General features: G+C 39.0%; 1 protein-coding gene across 1 annotated transcript; it reads left to right on the forward strand.

Annotated features, from left to right (window-relative positions):
* The first annotated feature begins 2,715 nt into the window (after positions 1 to 2,715).
* LOC147609503 (phospholipase A1-Igamma3, chloroplastic-like) lies at positions 2,716 to 3,709 on the forward strand. The gene has a single exon (XM_086787970.1). It carries the CDS (start codon positions 2,807 to 2,809, stop codon positions 3,707 to 3,709), a length of 903 nt encoding a protein of 300 aa, XP_086644096.1. The 5' UTR covers positions 2,716 to 2,806.
* Positions 3,710 to 18,993: the final 15,284 nt, after the last annotated feature.

An 18,993-nucleotide genomic window follows, 5' to 3' on the forward strand; every position in this document is an offset into this window, starting at 1 on the left:
CATTGTTCAACATGTACAACTCTTTGATCATTCACTCAGGAACTTTAGAATTTCATGCCGAGTTTTTAGGCTTCTTAGCCGCTTTATCCCTAGAAGTAGAATTACACCTCCTCTTTCTGTAATGAATCGTGTGTACCATGGCATGTCTCCTTCGCAGTTTCGCTTCTTTATGCATATACGATTGAGGCAGTGATTTTGGGAGCCATGATGCTCTATGTATATATCAAAAACTTTTGATAATAAACGATGTTTTGCAAAAAAAATCCTAAATTGTTTTCATTATTGTGAATATAGTTAATAAAATTATCAGAGTAAATCTTGTTTCATGAAGTATGATGAAATAATCATTTGTTTAAAGAATAAATCGTAAAAATAAATAATCATAAATCTGTTGTCAAAGTTAAGTTCACGAAAATCTCGTTTTGTCAGAGTCATGAGGCACGCGGCCCATGCAAGGCAACCGGATCCTCTAACACCGATGACAAAGAGTTAGATCTGGATGTTCGAAAAGCCCTGCACAGATCCCAACCTGGTCCCTTCAAGGGTGAAGGGGAGCAGTTAGGTGAAGTGGAAAAGTGGATTGAGGCAATTGAGGAATACTTTGATGTAACTGACTACACTGAGAGAAGCAAGATGACTCTCACCAGGTTAAAGATTGTGGAAATGGCCAGGGTCACTTTTGGAGGAATCACTGTGAGACTAATCGTCTTGACGGGAATACCCAGACCTGGACCGATCTTAAAGCTTACCTCAGAAAGAGGTTTTGTCCTCCGGGCTTCCTTGAAACTAAAATGAATGAGTTCTTGGAACTAAAGCAGGATAGCCGGGCAATTGAAGAGTACCATCAAGCTTTTGCCCTTCTCAAATATTCTCCTCAATTGGATGAAGAGCAGCTGATGGCCAGATTCCTTCGAGGAATGAACGAGCCATTGGATGCCTTAGTAAAGAATGCTAAACCTATCTCAATGGTTGAAGCAGTAAGAATGGCAAAAGACTTTGCCAAAGCCTTTATTGTTAAGGTCCCGCCAAAGCCTCCACCCTCTAACTTTCAAAGATTCCAAACCCCGGGAAGTACTTCAAACTTTCCTCCCCCAAAGAGGCAGCAAGGTCCAATTGAGAATCAGGATACTGGGAGATTCAGAAGTGAAGGAAGACGCTTCCCACAAAACACTTTCTCAGGAGCCCCATCTCTTTCAAGAATTCAGAGGGATAAGCCCAGAACTGAGAACCGGTGTTTTGGATGCCAGGGTTTTGGTCACCAGCTCAAATACTGCCCGACTCCTGCCATGTCAAGGGGATAGGGAAGTCAAGGACCGAGAGTGCAGAGAGACCGGTCCCTTCCTATCAGTCAAATCAGGGTCCATCTCGTCAAAATCAGGGCAATCCTAGGAGAACTCGAGCTCAGTCATCTGCCTCTGTCCAGAGTAGCCTCAGAACTCCTTCCTAGAACTGGGACAACCAAAGAGAAAGAGTTCTGCCTCAGACTGCAGCAACTAGAGCAGTCACAATAGCAGAAGTAGTGGAAGAAGAAAGAGGACAGATTTATGCAGCAATTGAAAACCAAGGGCCAAACCATCAATTCTCCGTCATTTATACTCCAACTGAGTATCAGGGTAAGCCTTTTAAGCTTTTAATTGATTCAGGCAGTACTCATTCTTTCATTTCCCCTGGATACTTACGTAAACTAGTCTTAGATTAGAAATAAGGAAAACCTATGTAAGTTGAATTGGCAAGTGGGAAGATTCTTTTCACTCACCTTGAGACAGATCGTATTCAGTTCAATCTAGATGGGAATTTAACTGACTGTCAATTCAGAGTTATACCTTTGGGAGTTTTCAACGAGATCCTTGAAATAGATTGGCTCCATAAAAATCAAGCTGACATTCAATGTCATAGGGTTTAACAAAAAAGATATCGCCACCTTCTAAAGGGCATGTGCATGGGGTTCACAAACTAAAAGGAAGCTAATGTTTGGGATGGATCAGCTGTATGACATGCATTACTAGACCAAACCTATGAAGGCCCATGTGAAGTTCCCACACATTGTTACAAAAGAGAAATTCCGAAGGGGTCTTCAAATGCACCACCAATGGCATGTGCGAAAACTTCGAGCTTGTAGTAGTCATGACAAGAAGAGAAAAAGGGAACAACAGAAAATTAACCCCACTAGAATTAATAGACTTACTTCAACAAACAGACCCACTAGTTCTATATATATAAGTCTGTTTAGAGTGTTTAATTGTGGAGCCAAACTTGATCTATTTTTAACCTACTAATTTAAAATATGTTTGACTACCTGTCCAAGTTAAGAGCTTACCTTAGCCTTGCCAAAGTATGTGTTATTATGGCTTACGTTAGAGCAGAGCTACGTGTGTGAAAAGCTTTCCTTAGTAATTCTAAGGTTAATATTATAGTTAACCTCCTAGAAGAGACAGATCCATCTCAAGAGGATCCCGCAGCTCGGTGGCTCGGCATGCTGAGGTGGCGTGCTGATCATTACATAGACGCAAGGAACGTCGTAAGGCAAGCCTTATAAGAGAATTAAATAAAAGAGGCGTTCACGCAACACGAATCTGTGTATGTGTGTGTAATCGACGAGAGAACTACCTATGGTGTTCTTGTGGGCTTTCCTGCCTTGAGAAATAAATCACGTGGCTTTTCTTGGCTATATAAGTTTTGTGCATCTCTCGTCTAATCACCGGATCCAGTGAAAAGCTTGCTGCACAGCTTTGCGCGGCCTCTGCCCCCCCTTGTGCATTACAAGCTGCTACTTCGATCGCCCATTACCATCATCTCAGCCGCTAATATGAGCTCTGTACTGGAGCCCCCTCCCGTTAGCATTAATAGCAAAGCCTGGATCGATCCAACCCTCCGCGCTGAGATCATCCGCTATGGTGAGCTCGCGCAGGTTAACTACGATGCGTTCGACTTTGACACTCACTCAATTTACTGTGGCAGCAGCAAATATGGCCCCCGCTATCTTCTTGAAAAGGTCGACAAGGAGGACTGCGGCTATGAGGTGACCCGCTACCTCTTCGCCACTTTGGACATCCAGCTGCCCAAGTTCCTCCTCGTTTCAGAGAGGGATGCATCGGAGCGATGGAGCGGAGACTCCATTTGGATTGGCTACGTGGCGGTGACCACCGACAAAGAGACGAAACGGCTAGGTAGGAGAGACATGGTCGTCTTATGGAGGGGCACAGTGATACAGACAGAATGGGTGGCAAATCTCACGGATGTTCAGATCTGTCCGGCCTTTGAGCCTGGCCAGAGAAAGCTGAGGGTGGAAAAAGGTTTCCTGAGCTTGTACACTTCCAAGAAGGCGGGGTCCAAGTTCAATGAGACGAGCGCCAGGGAGCAGCTCGCACGGGAGCTCACGAGGCTTTTGAAGACGTATGAAGCGGAGGAGGTGAGCATAACCATAACAGGGCACAGTCTTGGGGCGGCACTGGCTCTGTTGAGTGGCTACGACATATCTGCCAACAATATAGGTGAGCTGAGCGGCGGATCTAGGCAGCGGCCCATGGTAACAGTGTTCTCTTTTGCAGGGCCTAGGGTGGGCAACTGGGCCTTCAAGCAGAGAGTAGAGCAGGTGGGGTTGAAGGTGTTGAGGGTGGTCAATGTGCCTGACACAGTGCCTAAGATACCTGGATTCTGGGTGAATGAAAGAGGGCTATCAGGCGTTATTGCGGCATGTGGCCATGGATGATGGGCCTATTTCCACGCGGGTCAAGAACTCCGCATCGATAGTCACCGCACCTCCAGAAGCCTGCTGCCTTCTTTTCTACACGAAACCTTAATCTCCACCACAACCTTGAGGTCTACCTTCACGTGTTGGATGGCTTCCAGGGCTTTGGGCAAAAGTTTGCCTCGGTGTTTGACCGAGGCCCTGCGTTGGTGAACAAGTCAACTGACTTTCTCGTGCGCGACCTATTTTTGCCATCAGCCTGGTGGCAAGAAAGAAACAAGGGCCTCGTTAAGAACCCTTCCAAATGTATTGCTAGTTTTTTTCAAATATTTTTTATTAGAATAGGAGTACAAGGAATATTGTTAATATTGTATTATTGTGAGAACTAATGTCTTGTTACTTTTAGTTAATTGTCATTTAGCACCTTGTACGTGGCACTTGTACGTTCATAGAGAAGTGATAGATTTTTAAAAGTAATGCGATGTTCTTTTACATCTCATATGTCTCTTTTTTATGGAAGGTGGAATACCCCTTTTTGTGACAAGTACCGAACACACACCTTGGAAATTACCACAATAGGACACCATCCTTCTAAATGTATTGCTAGTTTTTTTAATAAATATTTATGAGAATCAGAGTACAAGGAATATTGTCAATAATGTATTATTGTGAAAGCTAACGTCTTACTACTTTTAGTTACTTATCATTTATTAGCCTTAGAGCATGTAAGGTCCTTCTTTATATACATACTTTTATTTATAGCAAGTGATGAGATACGCTTATGAGGTTATGTCACTACGTGTTCAAGGAGATTCAAGTATTACCTAAGAACAAGAGTAGGATCGGTGGATTGATGCATTTGGACCAACTATGAGATCAAGACCTTGGATATTATTGGGTTATGGAAAGCCCAAACCCATCACACTCACTTACCTTTCACCTCTCATTGGGAACATGGTTGCTTATCTGCCATCTTGTAGAAGAGACAGCCTACAACGATTTTGGCTAGCACTTGAGAAGACCCGCCTCCCATTGTTACCACAAGAGTTGACCACATAGAGCTTGGAACTCCCAAGTGTTGTAAGACCATGCTCCACCATGAAAAACAATAGCCCTCTCTCTCTGTCTCTCTCTCTCCCACTTACACATGCTCACTAGCACACAAGTACTACCAAACAGTAAGAGGAAGGGATGGAGAGCTAGGAAAAAGAGCACACTCTCAATCAACACTCAAGGGAATGCCCCTTTCTCATTAGAGAAATTCACTTATAAACAAAAGAGTTATAAGTTTGGGTGTCCACACCTAATAACTCACTGGGTGCCCACTTATTATCTAACCTTATCTAGGCTAGTCAAAGCACACAATAAATGGATACTGACTCTTTTGGATTATACATGAAGTAAAATGATTGGAGCTAGTTATTAATTCTCGCTTAGGCGGACCACACATAAGTGAGGGTGGACAAGGATTTCACTCTTTCACTTGGATTATACATGAAGTAAAATGACTAGAGCTAGTTATTCACAAATAGGACAAGCATTGTGACCAAATGTTGTGTCCTATTATGCACAATGCACAAATAAAATATATTTAGAGACATGTAATATTAGATAATTCAAATTAAATGGAAGACGATTGAGAATACAAAACATACTAAAGCACTCTCCATATCCCAAAAAGTTGTGCATTGTCCACATTAAAATTGCCTTCACCTCTGTGCTATGTTGTGCAAGCGATTGGGACACATCATGCACTTGGATGCCATGCCATAGTGTCTCAAGGTCCTTGATAAAAGGTTCAAGGTATAGATCCATGTTCTTGAACTTATTCTTTTGCCTTCTTTATTGACTTCCAAGTAGGGAGATTTCAGTTTACTCCTACCACTCCCCATGTGGTCCATGATGTCAATTTGAGACCAAGTGGATCCATCCATACCCAATGCAAGAAGTCGTAAGTGATGAGGCTCGTCCGACCACTCCTCTTCTATGTGTTTCCTTGCCAGTGAAGCCATCAGGACCCTCATTATGGAACAATGTGTTCATGCCATTTCATGAGCTCAACAACCAATAGACTTGCTCAAAACATGTGTTGAACGTAGGGTATGATAGAAAAATGCCTCAATAACTTTTGATGAATCATCATACCTTGAAAATCACTTTGGACATTGATTTTCATCTTTATGAGCACCCCAAAATAGCACACAATCACTAACACATGGATGTATACATTCGTAATCCATGCGAAGTGCCGTCAATACTCTCCTAGCATGCACCCTAGTGCTTGGCATCTTGTTGTCCCAAGGAAGCATCTTCCTCATGAGCCTACAAAGAGTTTGAGACAATTTAAAATATTATTTATAAAGGGTATGGTATGTCAAAATTATGAATTGCTAACGACAAACTCTAAGGGCTCACTCAAAGAGGATTATAACACTAGCATTTCTCGAACCATACCTGGTTTGCTGGTTTAGGAACTCCAAGGTTGCACAAAGGGTGGAGTTTGCACACCCCACGTAGAGTGGAGTGTAAGCGGCTTGTCGTAATTGATCTTCGTCAATTAAGGCTTCAGGCTCCTCCTCCTCTCCTTCTTTCTCAAAGAAGTTATCCATCATCTCCTCCATGCCCAAATCTTCTTCGGCTTCATGTGCCATTGATGGAGGCATAATTTCCTTTGCGTGTTGAGAGCACCGGGGTTCACCCCAATTGAATCATGGATTTATCTAAAGACTTTACGCAATTGTCCATTAAACATGGAGTAATAAGGCATAGACTCCCTCATTCTACGACGTGTCTCCTCCTTTTCCTCGTTCCAAAAAACATGGACAACCGTATGAATACCTAATTCATACTGTATGAATACATAGACTCCCTTATACTACGATGTGTCTCCTCCTTGTCCTCATTCTAAAAAACATGGACTACCATATGAATACCTAATTCATGTGCATAAGAACTTGAAAAAGAACATATACAGTCACCAAACTAGCCACATGTCATACATCTTCGCATCGGTCGCGTAACCTTGCATAAGATTTACTATGATTCATTCTAAAAACACACGATTGCTCCCTTACATCTCTCACATGGACATGGAATCTTCTGACGTAACCACTCATGCTAACTTTGCACGGGTACCTCATCATCATCGGAGGAAGAAGGTATCAATGGTTGTCTATGCATGGTGGGTACCTTAAAAGTATGCCACGTAATACAAGTGTGTGCATAATCTATTGAACTTCATCAAACATAAATTTAGCTGTCTGGAATCTATCGAAAATAGCTCTCTTGATTTTTTCTTAGTACGTCATTATCGACCCGGCTATATATGTGGCTAGAGACACACTCGTAGTAGAGCTGTGCTGCCGATAGCCTCATACTAGGAAAAAATGGGATACCTCCCTCCCGTGTTGTGTTGCTTACTTTCATATTCTTACGTTTACTATATATAGGCTATTTTGGAGGCTACCAAATCTCCAACCCTTCTCTCCCACCTCTACAACCCCTTACGTTTACTATATATAGACTATTTCGGAGGCTACCAAATCTCCAACCCTTCTCTCCCACCTCTAAAACCCCTCCTTCTATCAAGGTATGTTCCATAAACTTATCTTCTTTGTTTTCTTTAATTTTTTTATTTTTTGAAGGTGCACAATCTAGAGTTTGGGTTGCTTTCTTCTCTTTAATTTTTTATTGTCTTGTATGCTTTGCTTACTCTCTTTCTTGCTCTCTTGTGTTTCTTAAAAAGCATAAGATAAGCAAAGGTTTAGGGTTTAGGGTTACCTCTCCAAAGAAGACCAACTGTGTAGTACCAGCCCTTCTCACAAGTGTAAGAGGTAAGCCCCTTGACCTTGCTCTTTGTTATTTTTGCACCTTCGGGTGCCATGGATTATTTTTCTAGCATATGTTTTGCCTCTAGGCCTTATGCATGAAACATTATGCATGAGCCTTATGTATTAAGATCTACGCATGAGACGTATGTATTAAGCTCTATGCATTAATCTTAATGCATAAGTATTATGTATTAAGCTCTATGCATGAGGCTTCATGCATGAGAATCTATGCATAAAGCTTAATAAGGCTCCATTTATGAGACTCTATGCATGAGGCCTCATGCATGAGACTCTATGCCTGAAGCTTCATGCATAAGGTTTCATGCATAAGTTATATTAAGCTTTATGCATAACCTTATGTATAAAGCTTAATGCATAAATAAAAAAATTAATTATCTTAATGCTTTTTTGTGTGAATAGGTTTAGGGTTTATTATCCAAATAAGATCAACTATGTAAAAACCTTATCACAAAGCATAAGCGGTAAGCCCATTTACCTTGATCTTTGTTATTTTTTCACCTTTGGGTGCTGCGATGATAATTTTTCTTGCATATGTTTTGCCTCTAGGCCTTATGCATGCATGACACTTTATACATGAGACTTTATGCATGAGCCTTATATGTATTAAGCTCTATGCATAAATGCTCTATACATGAGGCTTATGTATTAAGCTCTATGCATGAGGCATATGAATGAGCTCTATACATAAGGCTTCATCCATGAGACTCTATGTATGAGGATTCATGCATGAGCTCTATGCATAAAGCTTAATGCATAAGCCTTATGCATTAAGGCTCTATGCATGAGGCTTATGTATGATCTCTATACATGAGGCTTCATGAATGACGTCTATGCATTAAGCTCAATGCATGAGGCTTCATGCATGAGCTCTATCCATTAAGCTCAATGCATAAGCCTTATGTATTAGGCCCTATGCATAAGGTCCGTGCATGAGGCTTCATGCATTACGCTCTATGCATAAGCCTTTTATGTAATGTATGCTCTATGTGAGATATGTTTTTATGTGTTTATGCATATAGATGTGACCACATGAGGCTCATCAGTAACACTACAAGGAAAAGAGGGGGTAGTTGCATTTATAGAGTGGCTTTTATAAAAGGAACTGGAAAAAGTATCAGGGAATAAATGATCCTATAAGCGCTACTATAAGAGACACTGTTTTTTTAATGCTATAAGTGTCGGTATATTCGTCGTTATAAGACACGGTACAAGTGCTGCTATATCCCACAGTAAAAGTACCAATATTTTTTGTGCTATTCTCGTCGCTAGCAACACTAATAATAAATGAGAGTGCCACTATTTCCATCGCTCAACGGTGTTGATAAAAAACAACAGTGTCGCTATTTCTATCGCTCAGTGGCGCTATGATAAAAAATAACAGCGTCGCTATTTTCGCATTGATAAAATCTTTTTTAAAACATATTGGGGCATTACCCCCAATCTATCCCTTTTTAATTTTAATTTAATATATTGAAGACAGTTCTAATTTGTATGAACAAATATATTGACATATGAAAATACTTTTGAAACATAGTAAATCTCAAAATCTTATTTGGATTAAATCGAGAATGCTATAAAAGGCAAGCTACATCGAGCATGGAATTACATAACATAAAACACAATAGCTGATCTCCACTGCTCCTCCTCCTCCTCCTCGTCTTCCTCACCTATTAACTCTTCTTCATATTACTATATCACACAAGATAAAGTAATATTAAAATACAAATTAAAATCTTATAAAACGAAAGGAATTTGAACTTTAAAACTTGTTCAAATAAGTAACTTAAAAGGGCATAGCTTCATAGTTCAAAGTGACACCCTATTATTGCAACCATTCAAACGTGGCCAAGATTTTATTGCGATAAGCATAGTCATACTCCTCACGAGAGGGAGAATGGCCCACCACATTTTTATATAAATACACATTAAAAAGAACAGTTTATATAAGTTTTAATTCTTTGTAAACCAAAGTTTTGAATACAAAATGTTAATGGTTCAAATACTTACAAAATGTTAACGGTTCAAATACTTACAAACTGAGTAAGGAAAAATGACCTTCCACCTGATCCAAGATGAGAATCCCCTCTTTTATGTTTTAGTACTCGAGATGCTTCTCTTTGTTGTTGAAATAGATTGATATTTTCTCGGTATATCTTTTTGGCCTTATTCCAATCTTTATCCGATTCTCCTGGAAGATTGATGCCAACACGCTTGATGGCCTTACAATCAATGATTTCCTATGACTCACATGTCCTCGCATATGATTCAGCATCTTAAGGTCGTTAAAATGTAAGTCACAGTGTGGCAGAGGAAACTCTATCTTCAATACACTTAGAATTTATTTCTTCTTTGCATTATCTTGATTTCTCCAATCAATGTCCCAAATATTTTTGAGCTCAAGATTTGAAAGATGATGCATGCATGCTATGACATGTTTCCCTTTCTATCCTCAATGATGCTCCCATCTGTCCTCCTCACATGGTAAGGAAGTGTCGCAGGGTCATAGGCATTTGGATCCACCATCTGATGTGCCTACACATCCTCTGATGGGAAATTGAAAGCAGATCTATTACTGCACCCAAAACACCCCCCCACTAGAATGATGACATCCACTAGAATTAAGAGAAGAGGAAGAAGTCCTATCTAACGAGGATATGGTACAAGGTTATGGGCTAGGTTCCACATAAGAAAGGGGAGTGATTTGGTCATAATCTCCACGTGAAGACCCAGGACCTTAAAATGGGCTAGATCCTCCAATGGGAGTGGATAAGGGTATAGGAGTGCATAACCCAGTAGTAGAACCACCCATTGGAGTAGCCCCATAGGTGTAGGGTTCACTTTGGAAGGAATTGAGGATGGAGAAAAAATGTTCCACACATTCTCTCTCCCATACTAATGTGATAGACTTGTGGCCAACTGTGAGAGTTTCTCCATATCTAGATCAACAATAGACATTGAACGACGGGCCACTTAGCTTCTCAACTCTGGATCCTCCCCTCACATGCCTACATTATAAAAACGAGGCTATCATGTTTATAGAATAAGGATTACTTAAAAATAAAATCTATTATATGTATACCTTTTGTATGCATAGAGCTTTAGGCATGCATAGAGAAAGATCCATGCGTAAGGCTCTATGCATAAGCCATAAGCTCTTATTCACAAGGCTCTATGCATAAGCTTTATACATAGAGCTTATGGATTATGGCTTATGCATAGATCTTATGATATATATAAGTATTATGTCTAAAGCTCTATGCATAAGGCGTATGCATAAGCTCTATGCATAAGGCGTATGCATAAGCTCTATGCATAAGGCTTTGTGCATAAGGCTTATGCATAAGCTCTATGTTTAAGCACTATGTATAAGCCGTAATCATGCAATCCAAATAAAGAATAAGAGAATATAAAATTTGAAATCCCATCACCCAAGGGTGAAAACCAAATAAATGAGAAGAATAAGAACATTCGAGTTTACCTCAAGAGATGTAATGATGCTCAGGATACTCGAGTCTAGATATGTATATAGGACGTGGACCTTTTTCACCGCTCTAACACAAGATTGCTTAAAGTTTAAAGAACACAAGAACGCTTAAAATTCTATGCATAAGCCGTATGCATAAACTAGGGGGGGTGGTCACTCATAAATATGTAAGCATAGCACGTGGGTTCAACAGAAGGAATTTTTAAAATCCACTTTTTACACATTTTTTACATATAGACAGGTACCATTTAAAGGGGGTATTCACAGATTGAATAGAAAAAGAATGTGTTTTGTTCATGAAAAAATAATAGATAAGTATTTTTTAAAGTATACCTTGAATGCCCGTGTTACAGAGGGTTTACTTTATAGTGAATCCCCCGAGTGCATAAAGCTTGTTTAAAGCTTTATGCATGAGCCATAAGCTCTATGCATAAGGCTTGCTTATTAATGCTTTCTTAAGTCTAAAGCCTTATGCATAAAGCTTACTTAAATCTCTATGCATAAGCTATAAGCCTTATGCATAAAGCCTACATAAACTCTATGCATAAATCTTGCATAAGATCTATGCATAAGGTATATGCATAAGCTATAAGCCATGCTAAACCCTAAACCCGACACCCAATGGTGTAATAACATGAGATTGCATTAACTATTACCTGAATAAGAGAGCTTACCTTGACAATGTCAAGCCAAAGGACGGGATAATACTGTAAGACCTACATTTAAACATGATATGAAAAAAAGTGACTAGTAACACATTTCTGAGAAAAAAAGAGCACATGCTGTAAACTTTATGCACATGCTTAAAGCTTAATGCAAGAAGCATGCATTAGGCTCTATGCATAAAGCTTATGCATAGAGCTTAATGCATGCATGCAATTATATACATAAGACTATATGCATTAGCTATAAGCTTTATGCATATAGCTATAAGCTCTATGCATAAGGCATAAGCTATTAGCCTTACACATAAAGCTTTCTTAAAGCTCTATGCATAAGTCTTATGGATAAATCTTGCTTAAATCTCTATGCATAATCCATAAGCCATAAGCCTTATGCATAAAGCGTGCATAAGCTCTACACATAAGGCTTGAAGACCATATTAGGGAGTTTGGAAAAGTACCATTACTTTGGAAATTTTATTTCCAATATAATTTTTATTGTATCTTTAGTATACTAAATCGGTTGGAGAATGTGGATCTAGAACCTATTCTTCAAGAGTGTTCAAATGATATGTCAAATAAGCTAGTTTTGACAAAAGCTTAAAAGGGTTCACCATGCCCCCATCTTCTTAGCTTGCAAAATGAGAATTGGGATTTTTTCAAACTCCCCAATATGGTATTCTTGCTTTAATCTCTATGCATAATCTATAAGCCTTATGCACTATGCTAAACCCTAAACCCAAGGGTGCAATAAACATGAGATTGCATTAAAAATTTCATGAATAAGAGAGCTTACCTCAACAATGTCAAGCCGAAGGAGCGGACAACAATGCAAGACCTACAAAACATAACATGAAAAAAAAATGATTAGTAACTATTTATGAGAAAAAAAAAGCACATTCTTTAAGCTTTATGCACATGCTTAAAGCTTAATGCAAGAAGCATGGATTAATCCCTATGCATAAAGCTTACTGCAAGACTTACAAAACATAACATGAAAAAATAAGATTAGTAACATATTTATGAGAAAAAAACTTTAAGCTTTATGCACATGCTTACAGCTTAATGCAAGAAGCATGGATTAAGCCCTATGCATAAAGCTTAATACATGAATTAAGCTCTATGATGATGATTCTTGAATTAAGATCTATACATAAATCTTAATAATCTTAATGCATGCATTGAGCTTTATGCATAGATCTTATGCATAAAGCTTAATGCATGCATTCAGCTGAATGCGTCAAGATCTATGCAAAAATATTAATGCATGCATAGAGCTTAATGTAAGAACCATGCATAAAGCTTAATGCAAGAAGCATGCATAAAGAATAATGCACATGCTTAAATCTTAATTATGCAAGATGCATGAATTAAGCTCTATGCATAGAGCTTAACGCATGCATAAATACTAACGAACATTCTTAATGGAAGAAGCATAAATTTAGCTTGATTCTTAATGCATGCATTAAGCTCTATGCAAAGAGCCTATTGCATGGATTAAGTGTAATTCATGCATTAAGCTTTATGCATAGAGCTTAATGATGCAAGAAGCATGCATAAAGCTTAATACACATGATTAAAGCTTTATGCAAGAAGCATGCATTAAGCTCTATATATTATAGAGCTTAATGTATACATTAAACTTAATGCATGCATGAAGATCTATGCATACAGTCTATGCATAGAGTTGTATGAATAAGCTTAAAGAGTGCATAAGCTCTATACTTTAGGCTTTATGCAAAATCTTTAAGCATGCATAAGCTTTATGTTTAGACCTTAATACACTAATCTAAACCTAAACCTAGCACCCAAGGGTGCAATAAAGAAATAACTTGCATTAAGAAATACAAGAAAAAGAGAGCTTACCTCTTTATTATCAAGCCAAAGGAGAGGATTAGTGCAAGAGAGCTACATAACATAAAATGATAAAAGAGTGATTAGTAACAAATTTAATGAACTCTACCTTCGAAAAACAAGAGACATACAAAAGACCAATACACATTAAGCATTCTCACAAAAAGGAGAAGAAGAAAAAGCTAAAAGAAGTTTAGTACTCTAAACTTTAACTCTAATATCATTATGTTTTCTATTAATCATTGCAACTAAGCATTATAGAAGAAAACATTCATTAGGTCACACCATCACTTGTAGAGTGATGAAAGAGGATGAAGGATGAACAAATGCATTAGGGTTAAGCATAAGAGAAGAATACCTTTAATGCCTTCATTAGCTCACACCATAGCCATGTAGTGATTGAAATAGGAGAGTGAGAAAGAGTAAGATGAAGAGGAAGGGAAGGGAAAGAAGAATATAAAGACTACAAATGCATGCAATAGAGCTAGATTGCTGGAGTAGATAGAGCCAGTGTAGTCCCATAAACAAAGAGTGGAGGGAAGTTTTTGGGGGAGAAAGATTGAAGTCGGCAGTTTGAAAAGTTAATTTTCCCAGTCGCGCTATGACCATTACTATAAGTTCCGCTAAAAACGATGCCCATAACAGCACTTATAGTGACATTTATAGTGATGTGGGAAAATTTCCTGAGAGCAAACGATTCCATATACCATTGACACTGCTAGATTTATTGCATGTATTCATATTTAGTTTTTAAGAAGGCTCGAGTTGAGTCAATTGAGGCGGTGTGTATGATTGAAGAAAGCTTTCCAAGAAGCATAGTCATAACTCAATTGCACCTTCTAGTACATTTGGAAGATGATGTGGCTATATGTGGCATTGTTCATAGAATTGGTGGATGTTCTTTCTTGAACGCTTCATGAAAACCTTGAAGGGATTTCTGAGGCAAAGGGCAAGGCCAGAAGGAGTCACGGCGGCAAAGGGATGGTTTGAGCGAATGGATGTTCTTTCTTGAACGATTCATGAAAAAGTTGAATGGATTTGTGAGGCAAAGGGAAAGGCCATAAGGAAGCATGACAGAGGGATGGTTGGTGCAAGAATCCCTCGTATAAATCTCAAAATATTTGAAACAAATTGATCCATCTATGCCTAGTTTTATGCATAACAAGGATGAGGATGAACAAATGGTGTCACTTGTGTCACATGGAAAAGAACGCATTTGAGAGATGGATGAGTCCATGCACAAAAAGGTCATTACATTTTTTTTTTCTTAACACTTCTATGATGGAATCGTGGATTGAGAAATATGGAGATGCAAGAAAGATAAGAATAAATGAGAGAATAGCATTGAAGAGATTAACACAAAGCCACATGGCATACCCACTAAACCTAAAGGTTCTTCCAAAGGATTACAATATTGAATGGCTTAGAGATGTAGAGCAAGCTAAAAGAACAAGAGAGGAGATTACAAGAGAAGAATGGGAGTATGCAAGGGGATGCAACTATCATGTAAGTAAATATGTTTTAATATTTAATTGATATATATTGTATTTTGCTAAAATATATAATGTTTAATACTAAAATACTTACATATAAGATATATTTAAGATTTTTGATTGGGTTGTAGTAGAAAGTGTATAATGCAATGTGGTCATAAGGTTGACATTTCTGCACTTAACGTGTGGAATCTAAGAGAATCACGTATGATTGTGGTGTAATGACAAGTTTTAACCAAGATAGTTGAGCTAATAGAAGAGATAATTGTTGAAATATACAAGTGAATAGGGTGTGTGCAGGAACAAGCCCTTAGCAAGAGGCTATAAAAGAGAATCTGTAAATGAGTGAGGAGCTGTGAAAAGGTGAGAAGTATCTAGAGGGTAGCATGAGAAGATTTAGGATGTGCAGAGATATTCTAGGAGGTGGAGAGAATCAAGCAAAAGAGGTGGAGTGAATCAAGGAGAGATCATTGGGTTTAGATGCTCGGATGTAAACTCTATAAATTGAGGCATTGGCCTAATGAGAATTTGCTGGTTTTTGATTATCCATGCCTACATTAATCTATCAGTTAATTACTCACTAATCTCATCTTAATCATTATCTAATATCTTTGTTAATGATGTTTATTCTAGCATTTGATCCACCATAGCTCATCACATTTCTGTAAATTTAACATGGTATCTGAGCCTAGCTTAGAATCCATCAAATTTAGGAGCCCATTATCTTGCTAATCACCTAGTTAATTAGAATTAGAAAAAAATCAAACTTTTAGCTCTTTTTTAATTAACCTCTGTACCCCTAGCTGGTGGAGGAGATCTCTCTCCCTTCACACATAAAATTGACCCAAAACTGCTTAGCCGCATGTAGCCATACTCCCTGTGCTTCAGCCTGTCAAAACAAAAAGCCAAACCGCCATCGCCGCATGCTTCCAATTTTCACTAAAAAGCCAACGTCATTTTTTTGAAGGAAAATGGAGATCTTGTCTTACATAGATACAATGGGTCTATTTCCTCTTGGCCCTAGGGGTTTTCAAGGGTGCTCTACAAGTTGGTGAAGATAGTTTTTGATTTCATCAAGTCTACAGTGAGATCCAAGCTCTCCATTGAATCTGCAAGTGACTTTGGTAAAATAGAGATTAAGCATTCAATGTTTGGTCAAATCTTGTGTTTTTTGGCTTAATCCTCTACTAGGCTAACTGCTATCGATGGCTTTGAAAGGGGTTGAGCTCATTTGAACTCTAAGGCCCCAGAACTGGACTCCCCACATACTTTGTTTTCTACACACAGAACAGAGGATTATTTTACTAATTAATGATTAATCAATACTAATAACTATATTTTGGTACAATTAAGGGTTCAAATTAACCATTGGGTATCTAATATAGATCCCTATAACTTCATATTACAATTCGGAGATGGTTTGATACTCTAACCATTCAGTACAGATTTGTTACCCTTGGCTTTATGTAATTTCTGGTTAATTTATGCTGATAAATCTGTTGTAATCACACCTAAACACCAATTTGGGTTATTAAAGGGTAGACACTGCCCTTGAATCTTGAAATTGAATTAAGAGGTAAGACCCCCTTCACATCATCATGAGCACGACACGAGAGATAGCCAAATTTAATGGGGAGCAGTTTTATACATGGCAAACAAAAACCATGTATTTGCTCAATCATGAGAAAAACTCTGTGGGGGCTAGTTGAGGGAAGAGATGAATGCCCAGAGGTAAGTGGGAAAAAATAAGTGGAAGAGCAAGAATGAGAAAGCATTAGGACTTATTACACTCAGTTTAAATGATGAAATCATTCATTACGTCACATGGATACCAATGGGCAAAAGATGTATGGGATGAACTCAATAAACTATTTGGCACTCAAGCAAAAAAATCAAAGATAAATTATTTGGCACTCAAGCAAAAAATTTAAAGATAAATCTGTTACTGCAATTCTACAAATTGAAAATGAAAGAAAGTGAACCTTTAATCACACAAACAAATATAAAAGCATTAAGCAACAACTGGGAGCCACCATTGGCAAGAAGGTAGAAGATGATGAGGCACTAGCAGTGCTTCTGAAGAGTGTGGACAAAGGTGAATATGAAAACATAGTAGCAACATTAATAAAGAATGTACCTGAATTAAAGCTGCATGAGATAGAAGGAGATCTACTAGAGCAAGAGACGAGGGTCAAAGAGAAGAAATGGCTGGACTCAATAGCTCGAGAAGAAAAAGCATTCTTCACCCGAGGAGGATTCTCTCGAGGATGAGGACGAGGAAGAGGCAGAGTAGGAGGAAGGACCTTCACTTGCCACAACTGCGGAAAGCCAGGACACATGGCAAGAGACAAGGAAGAGGTAGAGTAGGACGAGGACGAGGAAGAGGCTTAGTAGGAGGAAGGACTTTCACTTGCCACAACTGTGGAAAGCTAGGACACATGGCAAGAGACTGCTAACAGCAAACCTAGTGAAGAAGGAACGACATCGGCAAACTTCATGGAGGATCCTATGGAAGTGGAGTCAGATCATCTTTTCTGAGAGAGAGAGAGATAGAGAAACCCCACAACCCAATGTAACCTGCCTCAATAGAGTAAAACCACCTCTGAGCCACCGATGATGTAGGCCATGTGGTAGAAGTTTGTCTGAGCACTTTAGTCAAGGTCACAGGGACTTGTAGTAGCCTTGGACACATAGAGAGAGAGTGTGTCAAGGACTATGAGTTTAGGGACTTGAGGCACTGGTCGTGGACTACCAAGTAAGAGGGAAACTTGGTATAGGGTCCAGGTGTGCTAGGATTATTCACTTGAGGGGAGGTGTTGAGATATACAAGTGAATAGGGTGTGTGCGGGAACAAGCCCTTAGCAAGAGGATATAAAAGAAAATCTGTAAATGAGTGAGGAGCTATGAAAAGGTGAGAAGTATCTACTAGGAGAGAATAAAGGGTAGCATGAGAAGATTTAGGATGTGTGGAGATATTCTGGGAAGAGGTGGAGAGAATCAAGCAAAAGAGGTAGAGCGGATCAAGGAGAGATTAGTGGGATTAGATGCTTGGATGTAAACTCTATAAATTGAGGCATTGGCCTAATGAGAATTTGTTGGTTCTTGATTATCCATGCCTACATTAAGCTATCAATTAATTGCTAACTTTCTAATATCGTCTTAATCATCATCTAATCTCTTTGTTAATGATGTTGATTCTAGCATTTGATCCACCATTGCTCATCACATTGCTATAATTTAACAATAATAATATTATATAGTGGAGAGGGCCTTATATGGATGACACGGGATAGAGGGTTTATTATATCTTTTGTCATTTAGTCAACTAAACATATAAGAAATCATTTAAACCGTGGGAAGAACAAAAAAACAAACACTTTGTGTATGTAGCTCATTGCATGCATAAGAGGTTTCCAAATCTATTGAGTGCACGTTTTCCCAATGACTGCATGAGGAATTGCATTATAAATATCCTTAATAATAGGAGGCCTCGCACAAGGAGGTGCGCAAAAGAGGAAAAATAAATTCTTGCCAACTGCACCATTAAGGACTGGAAGAAGGAAGCAAGGGAGGGTACTCAACACCCTTAAAAAAAGGCGACACGCACGCTGAAGTATGGTACGACAAAGTATGGATTCGGAGGAAAGGCAAGTTGGCTCCAGGGATTTCATTAATGTCTTCACAATTTCGTGATCACGTTAACAAAACCTATTGTTAACATATTAAAACTTGTGATCACATTGTATATTCACATGACCTGAGCAATGACCTACCAGAACCCACTAGTCCCGTAACACCTCCGGGCTTTTGGTTTTCCCAACGGGCCCGTCGGGAAAACTCTTATCCCGGCGGGCCCGTCGGGATAACTCTTATCCCGGCGGGCCTGCCGAGAAAAGCAAAGAACACCGGCGGGGTTCTATTCTGTTTATAAACACTGCCCGACACCCATCGTGGAACTTTT

The sequence above is a fragment of the Cibotium barometz genome, chromosome 51 (assembly GCF_041138505.1).
Source record: "Cibotium barometz isolate CiBa-2024 chromosome 51, ASM4113850v1, whole genome shotgun sequence".
Lineage (NCBI taxonomy): Eukaryota > Viridiplantae > Streptophyta > Polypodiopsida > Cyatheales > Cibotiaceae > Cibotium > Cibotium barometz.

Bases quoted from the DNA above. Each gene is read 5' to 3' on its own strand.
- LOC147609503 (XM_086787970.1), top strand. From the start codon at position 2,807: ATGAGCTCTGTACTGGAGCCCCCTCCCGTTAGCATTAATAGCAAAGCC.